General features: G+C 39.6%; 1 protein-coding gene across 1 annotated transcript; it reads right to left on the minus strand.

Annotated features, from left to right (window-relative positions):
* Nucleotides 1-10,269: 10,269 nt before the first annotated feature.
* On the minus strand, nt 10,270-10,746 carry LOC135680111 (VQ motif-containing protein 20-like). Its single transcript, XM_065194098.1, has one exon. The coding sequence runs from the start codon at nt 10,744-10,746 to the stop codon at nt 10,270-10,272; it is 477 nt and encodes a 158-aa protein (XP_065050170.1).
* Nucleotides 10,747-12,169: the final 1,423 nt, after the last annotated feature.

The following is a 12,169-nucleotide window of genomic DNA, read 5'->3' on the forward strand; positions in this document are numbered from 1 at the left end:
GCTTCTTCATTGCTTACAAAACCAAAATTTTAGTGGTTTTCACAAGGTGACAGTAAAAGGTCTCATGAGTTAGTAATCTTGTGGGACTTGGTGGGAATGTTTTTAAGATAAATGAGAAAAAGAAAGGGATTGCACATTCTAATTACTTAGGTTTAGTTAACACAAGACATGCAATGAGGTAAGCAAATCATGTAATTATATATATATATATATATATATATATATATATATATATATATATATATATATATATATATATATATGTGTGTGTGTGTGTGTGTGTGTGTTAAAAATATAATAAGTATAGTCCATACACTCCTTAAGTTTACTAGTGACGAATCTTTTATAATTTAATTTTTAGTTAGTACTATGTTTTTATTTAAAATTATTTAATATAAGGAATTATTTAAAAAAAATATTAAAATAATTAAACATTATTAATATCATAAATAATTAAAAAAAATAAAAGATTATTAAATAATATTTTGATGACTCTGAGTTGTCTTTAATTTATTTCTTATAACTTGAATTTTCTTAATAATTTTTTGTACTTTGTCTAGTGTTAACCGTTTTTTGTCGTCAATTTCTTCCCAACATATTGTTGTTTTACATTTTCTTGCATATAAAGTTTTATAAGGAGTCATCTAAATACTTGAATGATAATTATTATTATAAATAAATTCGAGAAAAATATCTTTAAGTAAATCTTCAACTGTTTAAATTATTCTTTTTGATTGATCATCGATTTAAGAGTGGTAAATAGTGTTAAACTTAACTTTAGTGTACATAGATTCTTATAATTTTCTCTATAATCTAAGAAGAAATCTAGAGTCTATGTTAGTCTTACTATTTCATTAATATATAAGTTTAAAAATCTATCAAAAAACTAAATCATATTGATAGGTAAAATTTATAAAGATTTGACTAACTTATCAATAAAATAAGTTAGTCAAATACTTTGAAACATATTTCTATAGGTCCTTGATAAACCTAAAACAAAGTCATGGTAATACTTTCCTATTTCCATTCAAGAACATACGAAGATTGTAACAAACCTTCGTATCTCTAATGCTCTATTTTGATTAGCTAAAACTTCAAATACTTTGAAACATATTTTGTAATTTTTTTCCTCGTTCCATCTTACTTTTTGATATCTCTATATATCTTAGTGCTCTTAGGATCTATTATGTACTTAGATTTATGTTTTTCCTTTTAACATTTGGTTCTAAATGTTTGGATCATTGAAAATGTATAGTCTATCCTTAGATCTCAATACGTTATCCATCAAAATTTAAAATTTAAAATTCAGGCTTCAATTCCTTTTTATACTTTGTTCCACATCAAATATGGATCTCTCGCTTTTCTTTAATTTGGTGGGTGAGATCGGAATGAACCCGAATAAATGCCATCAATATTCTTTCTTTGTAATATTTAAATCATAATTTTTTTTTAACAACTTCTATTGCTTTATAATCAAGCTAATTGTAAAAATTATAGATTTTCTACCAAGTGCATCAGTTATAACATTGGCTTTACCAAGTTGATAATAAATAGTATAATTATAATCCTTTAGAAGTTCTATCCGTCTTCATTGTTTTATATTCAGTTTTTTTTAGATAAAAATATACTTTAAACTCTTTTGATCAATATCGATTTTAAATATTTGTCCATGTAGGTAATATCTTTAAATCTTTAGACTAAAAATAATTATTGCTAACTCTAAATCATTAGTTAGATAGTCTTATTTATAATTTTTCAATTATATGAAAGCATAAGCAATCATTTTCTCATCTTATATCTAAACATAGCTAAATTCCTTTCTCGAAGTATATCTATAAACTACAAATCCATCATTACTATTAAGGATATGTGTACCAATCAATATTCCTTTTAACTCTTAAAAACTTGGCTTATAATCTTCACCATCATTAAAATTGTATATTCTAAAACTTTTAACTTCTATCACATTCATTGGTCTAAAACTTTTAACTTCTATCACGTTCATTGGTCTTTCCCATTTAACTACTACTTCCCAAGATCTTGAATTAACCCAAAATCCTCAAGCCAAACTAAGCACACTTTACTTATTCTCCTATTCAATCCTCAAATACAAGGTAGAAGGTAACAAACTCTAAATTGGTAATATCTTTCTCTTTTTCTCTCTAATTACAAGTGTTTAGATAACATAAGAGTGACACATGATCTTTCATTTTTCTTTTTTCTTTTTTTATATTTTTCTCCTCCACTAATTTAATATGAAAACTTTTATAAATTATATCAAAATTCTAGGATTCATAATTTGATCGCCAGCATTAGTCCTCCAATATAAAAATTACCTAATGTAAGAAATTATTAAATAAATTCTCATATTAAAATAATTAAAAATTTTATGTTATCATAAATAATTTAAAAATAAAAGATATTATACTCTCTCGCTCTTAAAGAAAATTTAGTCCTCTAAATTATCATATCTCAATCAATAAAAGATGAGCGTAAACCTTCTTCGTTTAAATATCTTTATCCCAATCTCCTTTTCTATCAATATCATAAGCATTAAACAAATCTTTAAGTACTTTAATTTTTCTCCCTCTAAAATTTATGACGATAGCTACAAAGTGAGGTGTGCTTGTAATAACTATGATTTAGTCTCACCTCTACAAGAATTGACTGGATTATATAGCTGCGATAGATGAACTAATGTTACTTTGAATTTATAGCATTTTCTTCGGATATATGATTCTATTTTATTTATTTAAATCGGGTTTGAGTACTTTTAGTTGAATTTGGGATGCCTTCTTATAAGTAATTAATCAAGCCGGATTTAGATACCCAAATTATTAGATAATATTAATTTTATCTAAGTTTACTAGTCTTCTTATCAATCAAGTGTTGTAGAAAAGGAGTGTTCTTTGAGGGCACATATAAGTCCAAGCCTTTGGAAGAAACACATGCTGCATTAAGTCAATCACAGTCGTCTGGTGGAACGATACCTTCTTCGGTTGGTCTGCATCCTGCAGGATCTCCAGAGCAGAAACTTTGGACCGGGAAGAGAACGACGACTTGAGTTCCTACTGGCTCCCAGTCGAAGTAGCGGCTGTCCTTTACGTGATCCATGTGTAAAAGAAGAAACTCCATTTTTTTGTTTTTTGTTTCTAGACTGGAAACTTCATCTTGCAGTTCTTGCGTTTCTTCCTCGGCTGCAGTCCTACAAACTTCTCTTTCTTGAGGAATGGAGGAAGCTGAGGTTGAAGAGGAAAGCATCTGATGCGTAATTGCCTTCAGGAGAGCAATGAAAGGACTGGCCAGTATGGATTAATTGTCTTCAACGGATGCAAGTTGCACCGGATGATCGTGCTATTTGATAGTATCATCCTGGTATCTCCTCCTCGTTAATGTGGAGTGCTGATGTGATGAACCAACATAGGAGGTCGACTAGGAAGATGATTCGTCAGATTTGATCTTAAAGTGGAGAGGCGAGGTAAAGGAACAGAGGTTTCCCTTGCTGTGAGGTCTGGTCACCGGAAGTCTTGCACAATAGGTTTCTTGGCTCCATCCCTCCGATGCTTAAGCCAATGCAAGTCGGGACGTAGTTTTTATATTTGGGCACCGAGCAATATGGTTTGCTGTCAGTCATTAATGTAGAGGCATGGCTCGAGATATCAACCAAGAGGTGTATAGGAAAGTTGAGGCATGTGATCATTAATGATCAATGGTTCTCATGCTTTTATTATTTATTAATCGTATTATCTGTATCTCTATCTGCACAATCTTCTCCGGTTTTCCTATGCGTTCTCTAACTCGGCGTCTGTGGTTAGAAAAACTCTGATGATCCTTATTCCTTTTCCTTGATTTCAAACCCTACGTTCCAAGACTAGTGCTTCTTCAACCTTTTCACCACCTCAGGTAACCGGTCCACGTTCCTCGTCTTCCATCTTAGGCTTGAGCTCGTCTCCTTGTCTTTAATATAATCAATTCGGATGTCTCAGTAGAGAAATTTTCCCTCTCTATCTCTTACCAAGATCTTAGCATATAAAATTTCTCTTAACTTGTCCCCTTTTCCTTCTCGATCATATGTAATTCAATGGAGTTCCAACATATACATATCAATCATTTCGAGAATTGGAACAAATCAATTTGTTCCAGCCGAAAGGGCTACTTCTTTGTTCTTCAAGTTCATTTGCAGATGTGGCAGTTTCTTCTCAGATGCCCTGCCCAAGAAACAAGGAGAATTCCAGCTGCAATTGTGGGACTCGGTATGCAAGAGGAGAATGAACTGAATGAGATCGATCGTTTGAGATTTTGGCTTTTCATATCACTTCAATGAGTAAACAAATATCATACATGATGTTTTGATTGCAAAAGCAAGAAAGATAAGACTGTGATTGGTGTCAGTGATCTCTTATGGGGTTTTCTGAAAGATGAGCTGCATGATAAGTAGATGAGATTTCCCTAACTGTTGAGGAAATCTCTCTACTCTGTTGAGGGAAATCCTCTAACCCGTTGAGGAAATTTCTCCTTCTAACCTGTATATAAGGACGGAGGATATGTCAATAACATTCAACTTCTTCTTCTACAACTCATTTATCTCTTTATTTTAACATGGTATCAGAGCCAGCTCCTCTTGGCGACAGCAGCATCGCCATGTGTTAGCCAAGCGGCCACAGTAGCACGCTGCCTCAAGCGGAGTCATTGAAGAAGCACTCTCCTATTTGCTGCCTACAGCAGACACTCTCCGTCGCCGTCACGCAAGGAGGAAAACATTCTCTCCTCAATAGCAGTGAACGGCGAACAACGGTGTCTTCCTCGCTTCCCGGCCAGTAGCAGTCGCAACTGCTGCACCTTCCTCTTCCTTCTTCTTCGCCGGAAGGACAACGTGGTCCTTCAGCCCCACGTTGGGCAGCACCAGAGAAGACATCAGCCGCCTCCTGCACTTCTCCGGCCAGTAGCAGTCGCAACTGCTGCATCTTCCTCTATCGCAGCAGCCGCCTCCTGCACTTCTCCGGCCAGTAGCTGTCGCAACTGCTGCATCTTCCTCTACCGCAGCAGCTTTCGCTGCCGTTTCCCTCTACACAACGGCGCCTCCTCAACGGCGGTGTCTTCCTCCTTAATAGCGACGAACGTCGAACGACGGTGTCTTTCTCGCGTCTTCCTCCTTCGCTGTCGCAGCCACTTCCCGGCCAGCAGCAGCCGCAACCGCTGCATCTTCCTTCCTCTATCGCAGCAGCTTTCATTGCCGCTTTTCTCTATACACCTAATTGCTACAGATTTCTCTCACTGCAGTTTCCTTGAGTACTGCTGCAGATTTTTGCGGTCATTTTCCGGCGAACCGCAGTCTTGAGTACCGCTGTAGTTTTCGCAGCCATCTTCCGGCGAACTGCAGCCTCTACAATCTGCTGCAGCAAGCAGCAATCCACAGCAGCGAACTGCAGTCTTGAGTACCGCTGTAGTTTTTGCAGCCATCTCCCGGCGAACTGCAGTCCCTACAATCTGCAGCAGCAAGCAGCAATCCACAGCAGCTGCCGGCAGCTTTTGGCACTGTTGTAGATTGCTCAATCTGCTACAGCAAGCAATCTATAGCAGCAGCCCCCTCCCTCATTCTCCACCTTGTGTGACCTGAGTATCACACAAGGTTCGCTGCCTTCTTCTGAAAAAAAAAAAAAAAAGAAAAAAAAAAAGAAGGAAAATGTCTTCGTTCACTTCTTCTGATGTTTCAGTTCCTGTAGGGACTCCCACTTCTTGTTCTTCTACAGGGCTTATCTCCATCAATGCTGCCACGCTAATCCCCTTTAAGTTATCAAAGGGTGGCAACTATGCGTCCTGGCGAGCTCAATTCTCTAATCTTTTATTTGGATATGATTTGTTAGGTTACGTTGATGGTTCTTTCAGTTGTCCTCCGGCCATGCTCAACATCCCCGGTGATCCTAATCCAGTACCCAATCCAGCTCACAAACTGTGGCTACGTCAAGATCGTCTCATTCTCCAAGCCATTCAAGCTTCAGTTGCTGGATCCGTTGCTCCCTTGATATCTTCATGTGTGACAGCTGCCGATGCATGGTCTAAACTGCAAACCACCCTGGCAAATCATTCGCGTACTCGCAAGCTCAGTCTTCTATCCAAGCTTATGGAGACAAAACAAGAGGGAAGTACTATCTCTGATTATTTACAACTTATCAAGGTTATCATCGATGACTTGGCCTTGATAGGTCATTTCCTATGTGATGAAGAGGTTGTCATTCATACCCTCAATGGTCTCGACACCGACTACAAAGAATTGGCTGCTGCAATTCGGGCACGCGACTCGCCAATCTCTTTTGAAGATCTCTATGATAAGTTGACTGACTACGAGATGTCTTTGAAGCGTGCGGACAAACTGCCTGGATCAACTGTCACAGCTCAAGTCAGTCACAAGTCTAAACGGAAGAACACTCGGTACTCACCGAACATCACCCAAGGTTTGGCTACTACGCCTCTTGATTCTGTGAGTTCCATGCAACACCCCTCCTATCCTCCTAGTCATCCCTTCTCGCAAAGTGGCGACTCTAGCCATCATCCGTCTTGGCGTCCTGCCCTACCGAGCCATCAGAGATGGGTCGTTTGCCAACTGTGTGACAAAGTCGGCCATTCCGCTAAAGTTTGCCGGTCTCGTCTCCGCCTCCCTACTCCGTCACACTGGCCACAGGCAAATCTCCTAACTACTCCGACACCTAGCTAGTCCAACTGGATTGTCGACTCTGGTGCCTCTCATCACATCACCGCTGATCTTCAGAATTTGTCTCTTCACAATCCCTATGGCGGCAATGAAGATATCATCATCGGTGATGGTAAAGGACTTTCTATAACTCATACTGGTTCCACAACGCTTAATTCTGACTCTAATACATTTACTCTCGATGATGTTTTATGCGCCCCTCATATTAAACGCAACCTCATTTCTGTTTCTCAATTTTGCAAACATAACAATACTTCCATTGAATTCTTTCCTGATTCATTTCTTGTTAAGGATTTGAGCACGGGGGCATCATTGGTCCAAGGCCCGAATAAAGACAACATTTATGAATGGCCGTCAGCCTCTCGAATGACCCAGCCCACTGTTCATTCTTCTGTTGCGGCTCCAGTTGATGTGTGGCATCGTCGGCTTGGCCATCCCTCACCCTTTATTCAGCAGAAATTATTATCTTGTCACTCTCTTCCTCTTTTTAAGTCCCCTAATTCTCTGATGCATTGTGATGCTTGTCTTAGTAATAAGAGTCATCGGCAGCCTTTTGGTTCATCTTCAATTTCCTCCTCTAAACCTTTTGAAATTATATATACTGATGTTTGGGGTCCTGCTCCAATCTTATCTTTTGATAAGTTTCGATTTTATGTTATTTTTGTAGATCACTTCTCCAAGTACACATGGATATATCCTCTTTCTCATAAATCTGACGTTTCTCGCGTTTTTTCCACTTTCCAGAAGTTGGTCGAAAACTATTTTCAGTCTACCATTAAAACAGTCTACTCTGATGGTGGCGGTGAATATCAAGCCCTGGCGTCTCATCTCTCAGCTTGTGGCATTCAACACCTCAAGTCTCCTCCACATACTCCTCAACTAGTTGGTTCTGCCGAACGCAAACATCGGCATATAGTAGAAACTGGACTCACACTTTTACATCAGGCTTCCATGCCTTCAACTTTCTGGACAGCAGCCTTTCAAACTGCTGTCTACCTAATTAATCGGATGCCTACACCAGTTCTACAACACCAGTCCCCCTTTGACACACTGTTCCACAAACCCCCTAACCTTCGTAAACTCCGCGTGTTCGGTTGTTTATGTTATCCTTGGTTACGTCCCTATGCCTCTCATAAGTTAACATCCCGATCTTCTCCTTGCGTCTTTATTGGTTACTCACTTGACCATAATGCTTTCCGCTGCTATAATCTCCACACTCACAAAATCTTTGTATCACGTCACGTTATCTTTGTTGAGTCTAACTTTCCTTTCCAAACCCTTCCATATCCTGCCATACGGACCACTTCACTATCTCACTGGAGTATACCTTCGGATCAATCGGACGAGCCTCCCATGTCTTCGTCTACTTCCTCCCCTCCTGATCCGCACTATATCACTCCAGTTCAACACTTGCCCGTTTCCTCTGTTCCTACTCCACTCCACTCTTCTCCAATTGATGGGGCAATATGTTCCGAAACACAACCATCCTCTTTACCTCCTTCTCGCCCAAGTGCCCCTGACGTGTCTCCACTTGACCCGGCTTGTGCCACTGATCCTCACCCAACATTACCTCCTAATCCTGTCATCTCCAATCATCCTATGACCACTCGCTCTAAGCATGGTATTTTTAAACCTCGTCAAGTACTTAACCTACAAGCTGTCATGAATTCCTCATCCCCCAACATTGAACCCACCACCTTCACTCAAGCCCAAAAATCTCCGCATTGGCGTATTGCCATGAGCGAGGAATATAATGCCCTCCTCCATAATTCAACATGGGATCTAATTCCTTTTCATCCTTCACAAAACATCATCGGGTGTAAGTGGGTCTTTAGAATTAAGCGGAACCCAGATGGCTCAGTTGCTCGATATAAGGCACGCCTGGTCGCCAAAGGGTTCCATCAACGACCTGGAGTTGATTTCACTGAGACGTTTAGTCCTGTTGTTAAACCCACTACAATCCGGCTTATCTTGAGTCTGGCTACCACTAAAGGCTGGCAATTACGACAATTGGATGTTAATAATGCCTTTCTACAAGGATCTCTATCTGAAGATGTTTTTATGCAACAACCCCCCGGTTTTACTCATCCTCAGTATCCACAGCATGTTTGCAAACTTCGGAAAGCCATTTATGGACTTCGTCAGGCTCCGAGAGCTTGGTACACTCAACTTAGCTCATTTTTGACTTCTGTCGGCTTTCTTAACTCCAAATCTGACACTTCGTTGTTTCTGCGACATCATCATGGAAACACAATGTATATTCTGGTATATGTGGATGATATTATTGTCACAGGCAACAATCCCGCCAGCATCCAAGCGTTCGTCAAACAGCTGGCAGCTCGATTCTCGCTTAAGGATCTCGGACCCTTGAGCTACTTTTTGGGCGTCGAAGCTACCTTCACATCTTCCGGTCTCCTTTTATCACAACGCAAGTACATTCAAGATTTGTTATTAAAGACAAACATGCGGATGCAAATGCAGTTACAACCCCCATCTCTACTAGCGGTTCTCTCAAATTATCAGATGGAAGTCCTGCTACGGAACCCACTCAATACCGCCAAGTTGTTGGCTCTTTACAATACTTAGCTCTCACGCGTCCAGACATCTCATTTGCTGTGAACAAATTATCACAGTTTATGCAGCAACCATCTACTCTACACTGGTCTGCGGTCAAGAGACTTCTACGATATCTTAAAGGGACTCTAAATCATGGACTCTTTTTTCGTAAACACTCTCCACTTCGTCTTCATGCATTTGCCGATGCTGATTGGGCGGGCAACCTTGATGATAGAACATCCACATCGGGGTATATTATCTTCCTTGGTGCTCATCCAATCAGTTGGAGTTCTAAGAAGCAAAAGACAGTCGCCCGGTCTACAACTGAAGCGGAATACCGTGCCATTGCCGCTACCACTGCAGAACTCAATTGGATCACGAATCTTCTCCAAGAACTCAACATCGATTCCACTCCTACAATATATTGTGATAATATTGGAGCTACCTATCTGTGCGCTAATCCGGTATTCCACTCCCGCATGAAACATATTGCTATTGACTTCCACTTTGTACGTGATCAAGTTGTCCGCCGTCAACTCCGTGTTTCTCATGTTCATACAGCTGATCAATTGGCCGACTCACTTACGAAGCCTATAGCTCGTAAGCTGTTTGCATTACATCAGTCCAAGATTGGCCTCCTTGATAGGAGCACCATCTTGCGGGGGCATGATAAGTAGATGAGATTTCCCTAACTGTTGAGGAAATCTCTCTACTCTGTTGAGGGAAATCCTCTAACCCGTTGAGGAAACTTCTCCTTCTAACCTGTATATAAGGACGGAGGATATGTCAATAACATTCAACTTCTTCTTCTACAACTCATTTATCTCTTTATTTTAACACTGCATGCTTACAAGGAAAAGATATCCGAGAGTTGTATGCATCAGAATTAGAGGCCTCCTCATAATTCTTCTTCACTGCTGATCTGAGGATTCTTACAGGAGAAGGAGAACATTGATCGTTCATACATAGATATGCATCCAACAATTTACAGTGGATATGTGCCTTCAAAATAATGGACTAAGATCCTGCAAGCATGCCTGCGTATTCGGAGAACAAAAGAAGAGACTCGGAGATAAGATCGGTGAAGGAACGGAAGACATGGAAGAGAACTGGCCCAGCGTGAGCAGCAACGGGTCTCCACCTTCACCAGCTCCGACGTTCTGTCCCACGCCAGTATCATTCAGAGAGTCCATTCCGGCGCCTCTCTGGTCGAGATCGGAGCCGGTTCTACAGCGAGAAGAGCTCGAAGAAGATGACTTCCCCGTCAGCCGTTGCACCAGGCTCATGAAATCTTGGGGCCTGGTGTGGAAGACCTTGGGCGTGTGCAGGTAGACGACGACCGGCTCGCGGTGCTCGTGCTCGTGCTCGCCCCGAGAGAGAGCTGCCGCCGTTGCTGGTTTCTTGACTCTGCACGAATCCCTGCTCACCTTGAGTGGCGGAGGCCTTGGGCCCTGGAGCTCTCTTCTGGAGGAGGAAGGCATGGTGTGGTGCCGATGTTGCACTGTCGCCGTTCCATCGCACCCTATCGTCCTCGACCTCTCTTATAGAATTATGGGCCATCGTGTATGTCGGTAGCTTGATAGTGGTTGGGTCGGGTGTTGAAAAGTCAGAAGTCCATGGTCAACATTGGCACATGACTGTTGACTTGTAATGGAGATGGTCTCACAAGTTAGATGCTTGAATGTTTTGTTGCCTTTTGCTTTCTGAATCTGATGGTTGACATAAAAGAAGAAGAAGAAGAAGAAGAAGAAGAAGAAGAAAAACTAATCCAGAAAACAGTCAAAATATTACCACAACAACGCACTCCATCGGCAATCTTGTGAAGAAACTCTCCACATTAAGAAGTCAACAAAAGTATGAGCGATGGGTTTAGTTGCTGCGGGCAGGGATTGCGTTGAAAAGAGGGTGACGGCCGATGCAAAGGGAGGAAGAAAGAGTGGATGTGGATACAACAGTAGTCTGACTTTGGTGAAGATTTGCTTGGTCAGAGCAGCAAAACATGAGGCGGACGAAAAGACACTTCGTGTCCACATTCGTGGTCAAAACCAATATATAAATAATAATAATAATAATAATTGTATATAATTAGAAAAATGGTGCTCAAATGCAAGATGAAGATGAAGATGATAATAATAATAAAGGTTGCCAAATCAAACACGAGGGTTCGAAGTTTTGATGATGATGTAATTGTCATTAGAACTGTGAGGTTTGTGTATGAATGCTAATTGAGAAGGTTGTAGGTAGTTGTTAGTTGGCAACACACACAAACTTCCCTACTTCAATCTAAATCAGGCTCAATGATGACACCCCTCTACAATATTTAATTTTTGTTTATGATTGCGAGTTAAGGATAATTTTCATACATACCATATGACCGAATCGAACTGAGTGTAGTTTGATCCTCAACATGTGCTTAAAAAATCAGATTTTTTTTAATTTTTAAAATTTTCTATCAGGTTTTCGATACTAGTACTCGGGGAGGAATCATCCTGGTCGTATTTTGGGATCAGTTTCTTAACAATAACTCGAAAAATAAATAAACTTAAGATAATATGTCATGTTTTTAAATTGTTTTAGGAGATTATTATTTATAACCCATTTTTACTATTTATAATTTTATTTTATTTTATTTTATATATTTTCATATTATCCCTTTATAATTAGATATAAATACCCTATTCTTCTTTCTCCTCCTCCTCCTCCTCCTCATTATTATTATTATTTTCAAATTATCCCTTTATAATCAGACCTACTTATATTTATAAATTTATATTTAAAATATTAATCATGATGATGATATATCAAATTCACTTATCAGGATTCAAAATATCATCTAATACTTTAGGGTTAACATTGATGGAGATCTTAGAACTTGAAAGATATAATGGGGTGAATTGAACTTTC

Source organism: Musa acuminata, chromosome BXJ1-7 (genome assembly GCF_036884655.1).
Source record: "Musa acuminata AAA Group cultivar baxijiao chromosome BXJ1-7, Cavendish_Baxijiao_AAA, whole genome shotgun sequence".
Classification (NCBI taxonomy): Eukaryota; Viridiplantae; Streptophyta; class Magnoliopsida; order Zingiberales; family Musaceae; genus Musa; species Musa acuminata.

Bases quoted from the DNA above. Each gene is read 5' to 3' on its own strand.
- LOC135680111 (XM_065194098.1), bottom strand. From the start codon at position 10,746: ATGCCTTCCTCCTCCAGAAGAGAGCTCCAGGGCCCAAGGCCTCCGCCA.